Source organism: Narcine bancroftii, chromosome 8, assembly GCF_036971445.1.
Source record: "Narcine bancroftii isolate sNarBan1 chromosome 8, sNarBan1.hap1, whole genome shotgun sequence".
In the NCBI taxonomy this organism is placed as follows: Eukaryota; Metazoa; Chordata; class Chondrichthyes; order Torpediniformes; family Narcinidae; genus Narcine; species Narcine bancroftii.
This window is the reverse complement of record NC_091476.1, coordinates 161,375,308-161,393,900: the sequence shown is the minus strand read 5'-3', so window position 1 is coordinate 161,393,900 and position 18,593 is coordinate 161,375,308. Positions and strand designations below refer to the sequence as shown.

At 40.5% G+C, this 18,593-nt stretch overlaps 1 protein-coding gene across 8 annotated transcripts in view; it reads right to left on the bottom strand.

The window, feature by feature from the left end:
- eloa (elongin A) overlaps positions 1-18,593 on the bottom strand; it is an 88,514-nt gene that overhangs the window by 27,512 nt on the left and 42,409 nt on the right. For all 8 annotated transcript variants that reach the window (XM_069895710.1, XM_069895713.1, XM_069895714.1 and 5 more), the window contains 5 exons: positions 14,923-15,035; positions 13,219-14,257; positions 10,498-10,612; positions 3,964-4,116; positions 2,197-2,294 (listed from right to left, as the gene is read on the bottom strand). In XM_069895710.1, coding sequence (XP_069751811.1) covers positions 2,197-2,294; positions 3,964-4,116; positions 10,498-10,612; positions 13,219-14,257; positions 14,923-15,035 — 1,518 coding nt within the window. The remainder of the gene's footprint in view (positions 1-2,196; positions 2,295-3,963; positions 4,117-10,497; positions 10,613-13,218; positions 14,258-14,922; positions 15,036-18,593) is intronic.

Here is an 18,593-nt window from a genome sequence, read left to right as displayed (position 1 = left end):
TTGTTAAACAAATCCATCATTAGGCTACAGGTAGAAGAACATGTTCAGTTCAATATAGAGAATGCAAGCAACACCTCAGAAATAATTACAAATCAGGATTCATAAGAGAAGAACTCAGGAAAGCTGCATTCAGCAGGGAAGAAGTTCTGTGCAAATTATTGGAGCTGTGGTTTGGACTTCACCCAAGGTTCTCAAAAGAAGTAGCTTGGGAGATAGTGTTATGAGCCCAGAGGACTCCAAAACCCAGCAGCAATAGAAATTCACCAAGACAAAAAATTATTTTAATTTTCTTTGAACACAATAACAAGATCAATCTTTAACTTATTACTATTAACTTAACCCCCTTCTAATTCTAAGCGCACATGTTCAAGTAATTTCTTGGTTTCACTTCTCATTTCTTCAAGTTTACTCGTATTAGGCAATTCTTATACTGTGCACAGAATTTAACATTAATATATCTTCACCAGGCTCAGGAAGGTTCTTGTTGGTTTCAGAAAGAAATTTGTTGCTCAATGGACACACACAAACTGATTTCCTCCAATCAGTTACTTCAGAGTCTTGCTGAAGAAACTTGCCCCATCATGGGTTTTTCAAATGATAACCTCTTCTTCCAAGTCACCAGAATTCCTCTTGTTTCCTTTATTTCAGGAGAAATACTCCAGCCAGCCATTTCCTCTTATAAGGACAACGAGGGTTTTTAACTCACAACCAGTCTTCAAAATGGGGTTTTTCAACAAGCCTGCCAGCTTGCCATTTTGCAGCCTCAAATGCTACTGTAGAACTGACTTCTCTCTTTCTCTCCCTCTCGCTCTCTCTCTCTCTCTCTCTCTCAGAAGAATCCTGTTTATTTTTTTCTCTCTCTGCTTGTATAAACCAAATATCTCTCCCAAGGTTCCAAACCCAATCTTTGAAAGATCTTATCAGTAGTTGAGCCTGGACTCTTCCAATTTACACCTCCTTTTGAAGTTCTTTCCAAAGCAGTTCCATTGTTTCTGCAAAAATCACTTGGGACCTCAATGTCTAGCTTCAGCAAAGCTCTTACATTTTAAATGAGATGTCTTTTGTGTAGTGTTACTCTGTTTGTGAAGTGATCCACACAAGACCCCCCCACAATCTCTCTCTTTTAAAGACATAACCATAATGATATAACCCGTAACAATAGTCATAATAATTTTAATTTTCCAAAATTCTCAACATTTGGTAAACATTTCATTAAATATTACTTGTCTAAAGCCACAACTCAGTTATTAAATGTACCAACAGTTTTTGATTTGGCCAATTGAAAAAGTGAAGTTAACTCTTCTAAAATTTATTAAAATCTCTCAACCACTGGAACTCCATTTCTGGAAAATAAATTTGGTAACTTACCAAACCAATTTTTGTACAATCTTTCTTGTTAATAAATTAGATGTCACTTTACTTCCATTAGAATTTTATTTTTTAAAATTTAGACATATAGCATGGTAACAGACTCTTTCGGACCACAAGCCCGTGCTGCCCAATGATTCCCAACTGACCTAAAACCACCAGTACATTTTTTGAATAGTGGGAGGAAACCAGAGCGACCGTGTAAAACTCATGCAGATATTGAGAGAATGTAAAACACCATACAGACAGTGTGGGATTCCAACCTCGGTCCCCATCACTGGCGCTGTAACAGCGTTGTGCTAACAATAACAACTATGCTAACCATTCTGCCCTAGAATTCAAATACCTTCAGAGGTTGCAGAAAAATATATGATAAATTAAATATATAAATGCAAATTATTCCTTCAGATTACACAGAATATTGCCAACAAAGGCCAAATAAAGACTGTTTGAGGTTGTGACAAAATTATTCTTCGTGGTTTTCTGATCTTGACCAACCATTTCTTTACATCTCTTAATTTCTCCACCTGTCTCCTACCATAATCAACCCTTTTATTTAAAAAAAAATCAGCTTTCAAAATGCAAGGAGGAAAAGGTTTTGAAAGTCTGGCTTTATCATGAGAATCATTGAACCTAATATTGTAATGTCAACATTTGAATGAATCAAGTAGTCAGATTTAACCATATAAAGTTAGAACTATGATGTAAGAAGATGGTTAACTTGACTTTTTTCTATTGCCAAGATGGCAATAAAAAGCATGAAAAATGTATTTCTATTCTTGAGAAACTCCTGGCAATTTCCATTTAGGACTCAAAGTAAAGACTTACCGGATTGCAATTCTCAATGCGATATAGCTGATCAGGGGTACACCGCTCCAATACAGGCTCCAAGATTTCAAATGGCACTCCTCCGACTTCATGAATAGCTGTGAAAATAATAAGATGGTTGCTACTCTGCAAAGCAAAACGATATGTATCCATATTTTTTTAAGCAACTCCATCTCATGATGATGTGGACAAATGGATTTCCCAGATATAAAATTGTATAAGAATGCAAATCATTAAATCATGTAAAGCATAATTCATTAGTTTGCCAGATGCTGTAATTATCCACATTACTGCCATTATTTAGTCTAGGATCATGTTCAAGAGATAACACTCAGAAAATTTATTTGATGATGACTATCCATGAAAACCCATAGGGAAGTAGTTAAAAGCATGATGAGTCCTGCCAAATCTCACTGTTTTTTAAAAAAAAGGTTTTGTAATCTCCTTTTAGATGTACTTGGAGAATTTCATTCATCCCTCCAGTGGTCTCATGAATGAAGAATTTTTGCTTTGCCCTGATTTTTTTTTTTAAAAAGACATTTTAAAAGACATTTTTTTTTTAAAAAGTGGACTATGAACAACCCCATATTTTTAATTGGTGAATTGAAGAGAAAGGGTAATTAAAATTCTGAATATTAGTATAATGTTTATTTTATGGTCTCAGATATTTTGTATGTAAAACAAAGAATAACCGGGACATGTGTAGGAACAGTATGGCAATTGAATGGTAAACAAACAGTTTTCAAAGAGTTAAAACAGGTTTGGTCCAGTAACTTGTATATTTTTTTAAAAATCGAAAAAGAAAAAAGAGAAATCATGAGAAGGGACTTGCTAAACATTTAGCTGTGTTAAAGTATCAATACTAGGTAATGCCCAATATTTGTAAACAAACACCATTCTACATATAACCTCATTATACAGCTAATTTTAAATATATGACCTCTGCAGGTTTGTACCAAAGAAAATAATGTTTGTTTGTTATTCCATACCCTCATTATTGGAATGTATAAACAGTATGGTAACCAGCTGACTCAGGGAAAATGCAAAAATCAGATCAGCTACATCTCAGCACATTTAGGATGTCCGGGAAAGGAGAAATACGCCATTGGAGACGAGAATTCAAAACATGATCAGTTAGGATGCATAGCTGTTGTTCCCACATCAGGTGGTTTTCTAACACTCACCATCAAAACTTGCATGTTATTAATATCCACTTGAGTGCTGATCAGCTATATCGCATTGGGTGAGTCCATAGCCTCTGAGAAAGCATGGCAAGTAAAGTGCCAAATCTTACAGGAGAGGTAGGAGAAAAAAAAACACTACTCCTCACACTGACATTTAATGTTTATAGTGGTATAAATTTGAAGAGAAAAGTTTAAATCCAAATAAGGGCGGCACGGTTGGCATCGTGTTAGCACAACGCCTTTACAGCATCAGCAATCGGGAGCAGAGTTCGAATCCCGTGCTGTCAGTAAGGAGTTTATACGTTCTCCCATATCTGCGGGGGTTTCCCCCGGGGGCTCCAGTTTCCTCCCACCATTCAAAACATACGGGGGGGGGGGGATTAATTGGGTGTAAATTGGGCAGCATGGGCTCGTGGGCCAAAATGGCCAGTTATTGTGCTGTATGTTGACATTTTACTGTTATAATCAAAGAAGAATGTGATACTATAGGATCCTAGCATGGAACTGCTGACTTAGAAATAAACTACTTAGTTTGACTTCATTTTCCACACGTGCATATCTCCAATAATTATCTGTGACTCACAGTCCACATTATTTTGAAGAACTCGAATGCACTGTTCAAATAACGACATCATCTTTGGAAGATAAACAATCTTTGATCCAGAGTACACTTGCATCTTTGAATTAAAACGGCGACCAGTAAACCCCAGATCTTCCTCAGACAGAATAGACACAGCTGCATCAGAAAAGATGGAAAAGATTAATGGTGTAATTTTGTAGCATTTGAAAAATTACATTTATATCAACTGCCTGTCTGGTTTAGCCTATATATAATATACATATATATATATATATATATATAAAAACACATATACATACATACACACATATAAATCTATCTACATATAAATCACAGATTCCTTTAGGCTTCTTCCAACTATTAGCAATCATAAAAGTTCCCATCAAACAGCATTTCACACTAAAAGACTACACAAAAAGTGAATATTCTGAAAACACTCAAGAGGTTGGGTTGTATCTGTGGAAACAGGAATAAAATGTTTCTGTTGGGAAATCATGGGATAAAGGGATATTGGTACAATTGTTGGGAGAGGGCCACACAGAGAGAAAACAAATATAAAAAGTTTAAAGACTGGCTATATAGCATAGCCAAAAGATAAGATTGTACAAACAGAGAGAAAGTCTTGTTAGTATAAATATGAAACAACAGAGGAATTAAAAGAATGAAACAGCAGCTCTTACAAGGAGACAAGTTACGAGAAAGTATTGCTGAATACATATTACCACTCTTCCTTTTTCAAGGGCTCCATTACATTCTCCCAGTTCCTCCATTGCTATCATATTTGCTTTAATGATTAAACTTTCCACCTAGTTGCCTAGTAGATGTCATTGTTCTTCCTGAATTGGGCCTTCCATTGTTGGAATAATCCTTTACTGCACATTATGAATTTCCTGTACGCTGACCAACATCTACCCCACCTCCCCTGCCTTCAACAGATCATCATTATTTCAAAAAGGTTCCACAACCAGATAAGCCTCCCCTCTCAGCATTTCAAAAGGTACTCTTCCCTCCACGACTCCCTGGTCCACTGTTCTGTGGCTAACAAGCGATCCACTTCGCATGACACTTCTACCATCTCTTCCACAGTACTTTCTTAATCAGCCCAAGTAAACCTGCAAGTTATTTGCCTCTCCAACTTAATATACTGTATTTAATATTCACAATGTGGTCCCTACTTTGGAGAAACAGTTTGGTGTACACTTCATGGAGTACCTGTTTCCACAGGAGTGACTTTAAGCTACCTGCCACTTGGTTTCCCCAATCTATTCCAACTTGTCTGTGGCCTCCTGCACTGTTTGGCACAAGATTAGCTTGAAAAACAGTATCTTTTTGTCTTGTACATTACAGCCTTTAGACTGGATTTCTAATTTTACAACAATTGTTGTGTCTGTATTAGAACTACCATTTTTGCTGTAAATCATCCAACAGTGATACTGACCAAATTTTTCTTCTATTTGCATAGCACAATCTACTAGTTACATCTCAGAGCCTTACATTTCACACTATTTAATATTCCTTTGCTTGTATTCTCAAGCTCTAACTACCTTCACTTCATATCTTTATCCATTTTCTTCCCTTCTAATTATTTCTGTTAATGTTTCAGATCAAAGAGTCTTAATGAAGCCTTCTGACCCTAAATGATTGGCCAGAGGAAGCTCAAATTTAGACCCAGAAACTGCAGATATTTGGCAAAAGAGTCATGCAATCTGCATTTGGTCTCAACAGTGTCGAGAAGGCCAGAGCAGGTACACCGAATGCAATCGATTAGGTTGGATCTAATCTACTGCATTTGGTTTACCCAGTGCAGTCTCCTCTTCATATTCCTATCTTGAGCTGACTAAAGTCAACCATTTCAACTCCCCCAATCTTTCCGACAATTAGATGCCTGTGCTCGACTTCATCCACTATAAGGGTGAGGACAAATGTAAACCTGAAGAAAAACACACCATATTCTGCCTGGGCAGTCTTAAACCTTACAGCACACATACGGATTTATCTAATTTTAGGTAACCTCCACTCCCATCTGATTCCACTGTTTTCATCTCTTATTTACCTACTCCGGGTACTTAATATTTTGTCTAACTTTCTTATTCACCACCCACCCCCACCCCCCAAATAGTTTTTCCTCTCTACCTCGCACACTTTCTGTCCTATATCACCTCTGGTCCTCTCCCCCAGCTTTTTCCTTTTACACATGTAATTTTACCTATTTTATCTTATTTGAGATTGTTGCTCTAAGCAGAGCTCCATCATTCCTGAAGTTGTACCCTGCTGTCCTGGACTCTCCTACCATGGGAAATAACCTTTCTATATCTACTATGTCCATACCTTTCAACATTCAAAATGTTTCAATAAGATCCCTCCTCATTCTCCTAAATTCCAATGAATATAGGACAAGAGTTGTCAAACGGTCCTCATATGATAACCCTTTCGTTCCCAGAATTATCCTTGTGAACCTCCTCTGAACCCTCTCCAACGTCTGCCCATCCTTCCTTAAATTAGTTCAAAAATGCACACAATACTCTGTGAGGGCTTACCAGTGCCTCATAAAGCCTCAACATCACATCCCTGCTCTTACATTCTATTCCTCTTGAAATTAATGCCATCTTCACCAAAATTCAAGCTATACTGCACAAGGACTCCCAGTTTTCTCCCCATTTAAAAAATAATCAGCCTGTTCATTTTTTCTACCAAACTGCATGACCGAACACTTTCCGAATTTATATTTCATTTGCCGCATCTCTGCCCATTCTTCTATCTGTCCAAATTCTTCTGCAGCCTCCTTGTTTCCTCAACACTATTTGCTCTTCCACCTAGCTTCATATCATCTGCAAACTTGGCCACAAAGCTATTTATTCCATAATCCAAGTCATTAATATACAGTTTCAAAAGAAGCGGCACCCAACACCAACCCATGTGGAACACCACCAGCCATAATGTTACAAGTCACAGTGATCAGGGCACTGAGTTTTTGATGGAAAGATTATCACAACATCCTATCTACAGTAAAATCCCTATTATCCAGAATTCAATCAACCAGAAATTCAAACAAATGGCAAAAAACAAATTTGAGGAAACAAATAAATAAATAGGACTAGACGGATCAACCCTACAGGGATGCGCTGAGACTTCATTAGAACTGCATCGATTTGCCCTGCTGAATTAGCAATGCCCCTCAATTCGCTCACTTTCTTTTCACTGTCAGCACTTGCATGGGACATTTACGTGGAGGTGAATCAGGTTGCATCGAGAGTCTGACTGGGACACCAGAATGAAGAGTTGGTCAATGTTGCTCACCACAGGGGCAACTCTCACAAAATTTCTCCCTATCTCTACCTAGTAAAAGTCTTTATTTTTTATTAGTATTTATTATTAGTAAGACTATCCGTAAACTTGGGGGAGGGGGTTAATTATGACAGTGGCATGGTTAGCGCAAGTTACTCAAATAACTTGATTAAAGTGAACTTTACATGATCACAGTTTACAATACTGATTTTTTTTTCAAATTACTTTATATTTTGCATTTTCTTTTGTCTTCTTATTGCAGATGCATTAGTTAAGCATTGAAAGAGTGAATCTCAGTGAAGTGAAAAATTCACATTTCCAGCATCCATGATCCCAGTAGGTGGCAGATAATGGGGATTTTACTGTATTAATACAGTACTTTTCTCCTTATCCAAAGTTCTGAATACAAAAAAGATCCATTAACTGTCTTTTTTGTGGCACTGACTTGACTTTACAAGTTGAAAAAAATTTATCATCCAACTTGTCCATGTGGGGCTCTGATGCTCCCTTGGCACAATTTTAGTAACAACACAGCTCAGAACCAGCTTGGAAGACAGATGCTAAATGGCTGGATATCAGCTCAGAGAAGCAGGCTGGAATCTTGAGCCATCAGTGAGCAACTGAAGGAAATCAGCTGGTCAGGTAGTACATGGGGAGAAATTAGAACGCCAATTATCCTCGTTTCATGTAACTCCCTCCCCTCTCTCTTTCCATTTCTTCTTTACCCTCCGCTGTACTTGGTTTACATACTGCTATCTCCCTGCTACAAGCAGCCGGAAGAATCCTGTGACCCAGCATCATCATGGAGTGCGTCCTCCCTGGCAGGAGCGGGGACCTCGGTCTCCCAGGCAGGAGCGGGGACTGTAGTCGAGAATGGCAGCAGTGGGGAGGTGTCGGGGATCGGCAGCGGCAGTGGGGAGGTGTCAGGGACCAGTGATGGCTGATGCTACTTTACTGTTTTTGGGTTTTTTTGGTTTTGTTCCAATAACCAAATAAACCAAATAACCAAAAACTGTCTGGACCCAAGCGTTTTGGATACAGGGAAATGTTCTGTACTACTCCTCCACTGTGTCCCATGTAATAAAACAGGTGGCATATTACACAAAATTTGGTTTGGTCTGTCATATGGCAGACAAATTCGCCATCAACAGAAATTGCTGGGGGTCTCTTACAGCCAAAGAGAAGCAAAAGAGGTTCTCCACCACCCCCCCGCCCCCCACAAAGAGTCACAAAGTTGCGTGTATTCACCTCAAACACTCCAGCAGCCTCTGCAGCCACACAGGCTCAAGTCCAAACCATCGACAACCCAAGCTCCAGATCCAAGACTCCAACATGATCAGGAAGCCTTTAGCACCCACTCACATCCCTGTTACAATATCTAGTACCCATTCAACCAGTCTCCAGCAGTCCGCAGCCTGCGTGGGTCCCTCGTCTCGAATTGCCAACAGCCAGTGTGTTTTTCAGCTGTTCCGCCACCAAGGTCACCATCCCATGGGTTGTCTCCTCTGCTTCTTTTTCTCAAACGGGGAAGTAGTCTCCACTTTTTCTGTTGCCTTGCACCAATCCTCTGCTTCCCCAGGGTGTGCAACCCCTTGAGACTCAAGCACTGCCATCTTGGGCCCAGAGCCCAAGGTCGCAGGATCTTAAAATAAAACATCATCAGTCCCTTTAACAGCCCACCACAAAAATCCTGTACAAAGCCATTAGTAATTGGACTGGGCAATACCCTGTAGAGGAGCACTGTCTCTCATCTCTCCCCTCCTTTCTCTCCGCAGGTCTGCTTTTTTTTTTTTTTTTTTTACAGCTCCATCTCCCTCCCTACTGCCTCTCCCTCCCTACTGCCTCTCCCTCCCTACTGCCTCTCCCTCCCTACTGCCTCTCCCTCCCTACTGCCTCTCCCTCCCTACTGCCTCTCCCTCCCTACTGCCTCTCCCTCCCTACTGCCTCTCCCTCCCTACTGCCTCTCCCTCCCTACTGCCTCTCCCTCCCTACTGCCTCTCCCTCCCTACTGCCTCTCCCTCCCTACTGCCTCTCCCTCCCTACTGCCTCTCCCTCCCTACTGCCTCTCCCTCCCTACTGCCTCTCCCTCCCTACTGCCTCTCCCTCCCTACTGCCTCTCCCTCCCTACTGCCTCTCCCTCCCTACTGCCTCTCCCTCCCTACTGCCTCTCCCTCCCTACTGCCTCTCCCTCCCTACTGCCTCTCCCTCCCTACTGCCTCTCCCTCCCTACTGCCTCTCCCTCCCTACTGCCTCTCCCTCCCTACTGCCTCTCCCTCCCTACTGCCTCTCCCTCCCTACTGCCTCTCCCTCCCTACTGCCTCTCCCTCCCTACTGCCTCTCCCTCCCTACTGCCTCTCCCTCGTTTGTTTTTTATACTTCATAACCAATATAAACCTCAGTGAATAAAAGCATTCCTCTAATTAAATGGTGAAAATTTTGTAGTGGTATACATCTGTTCTGTCTATATCTTTCTTGGCCACATTGAGAAACCAAACTATTGAACATCCTAGCAGACTATTGAAAATCCTTGCATTCTATTGATCAGACATTTCATCCACTGCCATCAAGAACACTTAATTTCATTTTTATATGGCTGCCACCTATAGCCCAACATTTTTTTTATATTTTATTTTCAGACTCATGCAAGTGCAAAAAAAATACAAAACATTTTCTTGCTACACAATACAGAGTCCAGTATTTTTCCCCTTCCCCCTCCCCCTGACATACAATAACATAAGAAAAACAGCCTAGTACCATCGAAATCCACTACTTTCTTTAAAGTTCAAGAACCCCGGGTGTTAAATAAACCATAAAAGGTAAGGGATAATTAATAAAACTAAACATTAAAACATGTCGCCTGTGCCACAACCCCAATTCACTCTCTCCTTTACTTACCTGGTTACTTATCTCGTTACTCAAGGTAGTGGGGGTGGGGGGAGATATAGATCATATCTGCACACCTATGTGCCTCAGATATGGCTGCCATACTTTAACAAAAGTGTCATACTTTTGTATACTTATAACCTATAGCCCATCAACCATCTACTGCTGAAATCCTTCTTCATGCCTGTGCCTCTGGCCAAGATTATTCCAGTGGTCTTCTGGTCAGCCCCTCAGCTTGTAACTATAAACAATAGGTTTCCCAGAACTTTATAGCATTTATTTCTCAGTGGCAATTGAATATCTAGATCACCACTCACTTACAGTATATAGCAACATTTTAGACTCAAAATTGCATCTCAGTAAACTTACCTTTCCTTTTGGGTGGTGATAATGGTGTAAAATCCATGGAAGGGAGAGGTCTGTAGTGAGGCTGGATAAGTGGCAATTGAATATCAGGCAAGACCGGTACCACATCAATCATCATCTGTTGGTTGAGGATGAGAGTAGGGGGGAAAAAAATTCAGTCTTTATGTGGCAAACTAATACAAATGAAGTGCACCACATCTCTGATATTGGAGCCAATAATACCAAAAAAAAACCTAATACAGAAAAGCCCCTGATACCTAGCAATTACGGAGATTGGTAGATGCCAGATAAATGAACTTTCTGGTTGCAGGATGCTTGATTTGCGAACTAACGGCAAAGTGAGCCAATTTTAAACCTGTATTTTTTACCTATTTATTTTCTGCGATACTTTTGCTGGTTGCTTGAGGCTGTCAGTTACTCAAATTCCATACATCAGGGGATTTACTGTATTTAATTAGCAATACTTTCATTCTCTTTTTGACTCCTTTCTCTTTTAATATTTGTAGGGATGATTACAAATGACAGCATGGTACCCAAGAGCTTGAAGAAGCCTTTGGCTCAGAACAAGCATTTCTTCAACAACTTTTACAGTGCCATTGGACGTATCACTCACATTCACATTTGTCCAGGACCCAGGCCATTTATTATCATCCTCTACCAGTTCTTTATATCTTACATCACTGGTGGAGGAGTTCCTGAGGAAATGGCTTATCCCAGCAAACCATGGTTCAAATTAGCTGTGTACTTTACATTTTCCCCCCACTTTTACATGTCCATACCATCCAGAGCTGAATGGAGGGTTTGAATAATCAGTCCACACAGTGAAAAAACAAAGAATTAACAACCAACGGATGAGACTGTGTCATTGTCTTGCATAATTTCTTCAATGGCCATGGAACCTCCCCTCAATTATTCATTATTCCCTGGATTAAGATGTTTGCAGACATGACTGATCTTGATGCATTCCAAGGTGGGAAAGAAGCACTGCAAGTGGTACAGTCTTCTTGCAACTTCAATGATTCAAGTTTAATCCTGATCCCTGGAGCAATCTCTGTAGAGTTTGTATGGTCTCCCTGTGACTACAGGTATCTCTCCTTGGTGCTCCAGTTTCCTTCTAAATCCCAATTATTTGGTGATAACATAGGTGGCTGATGAATCAGGGAAATTTTAGTGGCTATATTTAAGAGAATTAGTTATAGAGAAATGGGTGAGAGAAAAATATTTGAAAGGATATTCTGAGAGGTGGCAGAGACTTGATGCTGTCTTTCTATTTTTTAAGGCAATGCAAGATATAAAAGTACAGGTGGTGGGAAAGAAGAGGAGTCAAAAGCAAGGTCAGGAGAGATAGTTTCATGTGAGAGACACTGCAAGAATGCCCCAACTATCATGGAAGATTTCCCTAAATGGAGCCAGGGAGAGATGGGGATCATGAACTACCTGGTGCAGAGCAATTAAGGAAGTTACAGGGTAGAAATAGTTCAATTAGCACATTCCACAATACCCACAAAGATTATTACAAACACGAGGGAAAGGATGAGCATGAAATGGAGTTGCAAAATGGCTTGAATGATGGAATCATTGCTGGACAGAATATAGGTCAAAGGGCACAGGGACCAAACCCAAGTGGATGACACCAAAGTTAATGGTATGTGGCACTGTCAACTTGGAGATGAGAAATGCATTTTTATAAAAGAGATTCCAGAGGCCAATACCAGGAGATCTATAATTATGTACATACAGTATTAGTAAGTATTTAACCACTATACAATTTCAAATGTGCAAATACTTGATAGCTAGTATAGATGGATTTCCTTTTAAAGGGGAAGGAGATCTGTGCATGGTAGCACAAGGGTACTTTCAGCAACTTATTGTACTACATTATATGACCTTGATAAATTTTGGACCAAAATTGATCCTTTAACAAGAAGCCACCAACACAGTAAGTTCATATTTTCATTTGTTTTGTTTATCTATTTTCTGTTTTTCCCATGTCGCTGGGTGCAGATTACGAGGTGTACAGACAAAACCATAGTTAACTAAAATAATTGGAGTTATACTTGGTTTCAGATATGACTTCAAAGAGCAAGCTTGTCTTTCACACCTCACCTCCCTTTATCATTGAGTAGAACAAATTCTGGTTTGTATGTATCTTGATCAATGTGGCTTATAGTGTGAAAAATAAAAAATAAAATTTTTAAAAAAGTATAACAAATTCTGGAGAACAATTATAAGGCAGCACGGTTAGTGCAGCAGTTAGCGCAATGCTGTTACCACGCACCAGCAATCAGGACCATTGTTTGAATCCCACACTCTCTGTAAGGAGGTTGTACATTCTCCCCATGTCTGTGAGGGTTTTCCCTGGGGGCTCCGGTTTCCTCCCACCCTTCAAAATGTACTGGGGGAGTAGGACAATTGGATGTAGTTGGGCAGCATGGGCTCATCCAAAAGGTGCGCATGGCTAAATTTGAAAATTCAACTGTGACAATGTGATCAAGCTCAACAATGCAATTAACATTTCCCCCACAGATAAACATACTTTCAAGAAGCATAGAAAAGACATTTTATGACATCAACCCTTGCTTGATCTGACAACTCATCACCAACAGGCAGTTTTAATTTTTGAGTGTCAACCAGGCCTTTCAAGTGACACTATAAAATGCTTACAATCTACAAATTATTTTTAATCTCCACTGGTATTCTTTTTGCGATTCTATTTAAAATTACCTTTTTGGATTTAACATGAGGTACATCTTTAGCATGTCGCTTGGCTTTCTTCTTTTCTTCAACATTCTGCTCATCATAGGAAGAGTTTGAGCTCTTAGAACCAGATTTTGAAAGAGGTTTGTCTGATCCTCTTAATTTTAACTGACGAGTTTCTTTAACCTTCCGAGCAACAGGTTTGCTCACCTTTTTCTTTCTTTTCTGCGGCTGGTCATAGCTAAGGTAAGATTCAAACGACATTGTTGGTTGTTCAAACTCATCAACAGCCACAACATTAGTAGGATCCTTCTGTAAAGTCTGAATCTTTTCTGAAGATTTTGATTTTTTTGACTCCACGTCTTCTTTCTGTTTACTTGATATGGTTTTCTCTTTGGGCTTATCCAATGTATTTCTCTGTTCATCATGATCAGATTTCCATTTATCTGAGCTTTTATGTTTATGTTTTCTGTCGTCTAAATTCTGTTCAGTTTGTAATCGAGGCTTCTTATGACTAGAAGTTACTGAAGTATCTTCTTGGTCCCTGTGATTGTATTGTTCCTTTGAGCAAGACTGGTTCATTTTATCTTGCGTTTGAAGAGAGGATAACTTGTACTTTTCTTCACCTTTTAGAACTGAATGCTGCTTTTCTTTGTGTGAAGATTTGTGTTCCTTGTTGCGACCCATGCCCATTTCTGCTCGTGAGCCATAATGGTCCTGGTGAGTTTTGTGGAAGCTCTTAGGTGGCTCCATAGGTTGCTCAGCATCTTCATCAGACGAGTCAATCTTATCGTCATAATCCTCCATAGGAGGAGATTTAGTCCATCTTTCCACATGCTCTTTAGAATGGGATTTTGAAGATTGGTAGCCATGACTACTGTATGTGTACGTTTTCTCACTTTCAAGTAAGCGTCTCCCTTTCACAGGAACATAGTTTGATTCATAGGACTCTCCATGAGGGGTCTGGAATGTTTGTCTATAATCTTCTGGAGAAAGTTCCCTGTGTTGCTTTTTTGAGACTCCTTTATTATAAGAAAATTCCCTTTCCTCTAGTGTATTGGTGGATCTAAACAAAACAAATGCACAATAAATGAATGGCCAAAGAAAAATAAAATTGTTACAGAACTTACTAAAATAGAATCTTTTACTGTTGTACTGAAGTTCTTCCCAATGCCTCTCCAAGCATTTGCCCAACGTGAAACAAGGCTGCTAAAGGACATAATCTGACCGCCAATGTGAAGTGAGGGAAAATAAAACAAGACACAACTTTAGATTATTAATCAATGCATTAAACAACTTTTTGTTAGGGATATGGAGGAAATCACAGAATTAATTGCAGGACAAGGAAGATCATTTTCAGCAGTGGTCATAGTTTTATGAAATAATGCATTTATTTTTTAATGTTCAAAGATCAAAAACCCTAACGGAATATCTAAGATTGACTTCACTAAAATTTGATTATTGTTAAAGTGGAGTTCAAAATCAGTCTAGGTGTGGGTATTACATTCTCTGAAGAATCATTAAAAGACCGAGAATAGATTTTATTTAATTTGTGAAAAGAGGAAAGTTTTCAAGTGAGTAATATTCACAGCTGTATGTGGAAACACAAAATAGTCTGTCCACCCAATCTTACTTTCAGAATTGGCTTCTTATGCAACAATAAAGGAATATATACAAAGTATGATAAGAACTGCCATTTTTTTTAAGATGAAATGGTTATTGAAACAATACCGTTCTACTTCCTGGGGTACCAGTTTCTTCCACTTTGAGACGAGGTTCTTAGCACGTTCTCCAATCACATCATGCTTTCTGAATCCATTCACTGTTTTCCCTATCCCTGTATCCTGTTTACAGAAAGAATAAAGACTAAACAAATTTCTTTGGCTTGTCCATTCAGCACAAACTCAAATCCCTTACTTGTGCACTCCAAAACAGACAGTGAATGCTACTCTAATGTTTTGATCTTAAATGTCAAAATATTTGCAGGACATTTGATAATAGTTGTTCAACATAATCATTACAGTATTGAAGATGAGCTGATGTTGAAGCATCCCTCTAAAGCACACATGTCAAACTCTGGCCCGCGGGACAAATTTGGCCCGCGATATAATTATATTTGGCCCGCAAGATCATTTCAAAAATGTATTAGAGGTGGCCCGCTGGCAGCCGCGCCAGTACAGCGCATGCACAGCCAATGCTATAAATCCCAGAATGCATTGGCGTCAGCCCGTTAATTGCCCCCACCTCCTCTGTTTACGTTGCAGGGTCTCACCGTGGACTCTGGTTTTGGGGCCTGGCCGGTGTCAGGGGAAGCCAAGGCCGCTTCTCAGCGCCCGGAACCGAAGGCCTCGGGCCTGACCTCGCAAGGACCGTTGCCCACTCCCCCTCCCTGCTGCAGGCCGACCCGCGACTCACGGTGACGGGGCCGCTGATCCGCCGAGATGCCGCCCTGCAGCGAGAGCCGATGCCCCCGCACTGTCGTGTCCCCCCGCCCACCCCCACCCCCACCGCAGCGCGGCCTGGCCAGTGTCAGGGGAAGCCAAGGCCGCTTCCCAGCGCCCGGATCCGGAGGCCTCGGGCCTGACCTCGCCAGGACCATTGCCCACTCCCCCTCCCTGCCGCAGGCCGACCCGCGACTCACGGTGACGGGGCCGCTGATCCGCCAAGATGCCGCCCAGCAGCGAGAGCCGATGCCCCTGCACTGTCGTGTCCCCCCGCCCACCCCCACCCCCACCCCCACCGCAGCCCGGCCTGGCCGGTGTCAGGGGAAGACAAGGCCGCTTCCCAGCACCCGGAACCGGAGGCCTCGGGCCTGACCTCGCCAGGACCGTTGCCCACTCCCCTCCCTGCCGCAGGCCGACCCGCGACTCACGGTGACGGGGCCGCTGATCCACTGAGATGCCGCTCTGCAGCGAGAGCCGATGCCCCCACACTGTCGTTGTCCAACCCGATCGCCCACAAACCCCGCCCTCCCGCACACAGGCCTGAGTAAGTATTATGAACTTTAATCTCAGGATAAAACGATCTTCAAATAGTTTCATGTCACAGTGATAAATATATTCCTGGTTAAAAATGGTCCTGCACCTGGATACAAGCTCATTAGGCATAAAACTTGAAAAGTGTGTAAATCAAAGGATATCTGTACCAATGGAAAAAGGGCATGGCAAATAACCCTGCTAGAGTTCATGCCCACAATCAGTCACCCATTTGATTGTTTCAGGAATCATGTTATTCTCCCACATTCTCAATAGCCCTCAGATTTTACTATTCGACAGCACACTAGCAACATTTGACAAATCCTCTATAGAGAAATATTATTTATTGAATATTTTATTTCTCATTTGTTAATGCTTCTGGAAAGAGTTTATCCAAAACTATTATTAAACATTTATTTTAATAAGAAAAGGTTTAACATTACATATGTTGAAAGAAGAGAAAACATGCAGATGTTGTTGAAAATTTTCAATAAATATTTAGTTCGGCCCTCGACTTAGTCCAAGTTTTTAATTTTGGCCCTCCGTGAATTTGAGTTTGACACCCCTGTTCTAGTGGATGAATTACCTTGTCCAGACCGAGTGTAACCTAAGACGTTACCAGCAAGAAGAGAGGAACTGCATATCTTGGCCAAAATCACCCTACATCTTCATATTCAGGGGGGCAGGGGAGTATAGCAAATTGCAGACACTACCTTTTTTTCCCAAAAAAGTGTTGGATAAATCCAGCAACTACAGACTGTTTACTTGTTGGTGAAACAAAAGTCCTGGAAATAATAATCAGGAGAGCATGAGCAGTCACTTGGATGAATGAAGAATCTTGAGAGAAAGAAAAATTGATTTGATAAGGCGAAATTGTTTTTTATTTGAGAAGTTAAAACAAAGCATTGAAGAGGGAATTGCATTTAATATTGCCATCAGTTCTTCTTTTTTCTTGCTCTGCACCTCTGCAGGTGATGCTTGTAATAAAAATGTATCAACATCCATTGCTGCTGTTTTTCCACACACAAACTTTAAATTTGGTTGGAAAAAAAACAATTAACTAATAAATCACAAAAACTCAATTTTTCAATCCGAAAGAACGAGTCCCCATAAAATGTTACGAGCACAGAGGACCCCAAAACCCAACAGCAATAGACAAATGGTTAATTAAGCAAAAGTTGCTTTCAATTATCTTTAAACATGAAATCAAAATCACACTTTAATTTATCACTATTGACTTAACTTACCTAACTTAACCCCCTTCTAATTCTAAGCGCATGTATATATAATGTGTGTGTAAGTTCAGAAAAGTTCTTTGGTTCACAGTCCAATCTCACTTCTCATTCCTCCAAGTTCACTGGTTGCAGGAAATTCTTATACTGTGCACAGAATTTAACATTTATAAAGTTCATCAGGTTTTGGTGCTTGAAAGGTAAACGGTTACCACTCAGGAAGGTTCTTATCGGTTTTCAGAGAGAGATTTGTTTTTCATTGGACACCCACAACTGATTCCTTTTTAATCAGCCACTTCAATGTCTTGCTGACGAAACTTGCCCCCTCGGGGTTCTCCAGATGATAACCCCTTTCTTTCAGGTCACCACAGAGTGCCTTTTTGTTTCTCCAAGTGAAACATTAGACAGCCAGTCCTCTCCTCTTACATGAACCACAAGGAATTTGACTAAGCACTCACAATCCGTCTTCCAAATGGGGTTTTCCACAAGCTTGCCAGCTGGTCCTGTTCCAGTTAGTTGCTGCTGCTGACTGTAAAACTGTAGAATTGATCTCTGTGCCTTTCTCTCTCTCCCACACAGAGAGAAAGCCTCTTTGACTCTCTCTGCTTGCAAAACCACATGACCCTCCGAGAACAGCAAGTTCCACTCCAGAAAGAATGCGGCCCTGACAAGCTCTTTCATCTGTTGCCTTTTTGTAAACAATCCATCAGTGAAGTCTCTTGGGCACCCTCCAAAGCTTTTGCAAAGACTGTTAGCCCCAACATGTCTAGCATGAACAGAGCTCCAGTATTTTAAATAAGATCTGTTTTAAAGTGTTTGTATGTGACCTATACTAAAAACCCTGCCCCAATTTATCTCCAAAAAACATATCTATATTCTGTCACAAATGAAATTCCACTCTTAACACAAGGAACAAAGAAGATCGCAACAGAACGACAATAATAACCTGAATAAACAGTGAATTACTAATTCTGCAGAGCCACACGAAGATCTTCCATGTTAAAATGGCAGGACTCAATCCAAAGTGAACCAGATAAGAAGATCCAGCTATACTTAAGTCAAATAAAGTCTTACAATACCAGCAAAACTCATCCTTGTTTTCAAGGCTGTGTCTTAAAAAAGCAGCCTATAATTGCATAAACCTGCATAAATACGTCAGCATGTTTGCACTGTGGTTACATCGTTCCTCCGTAAT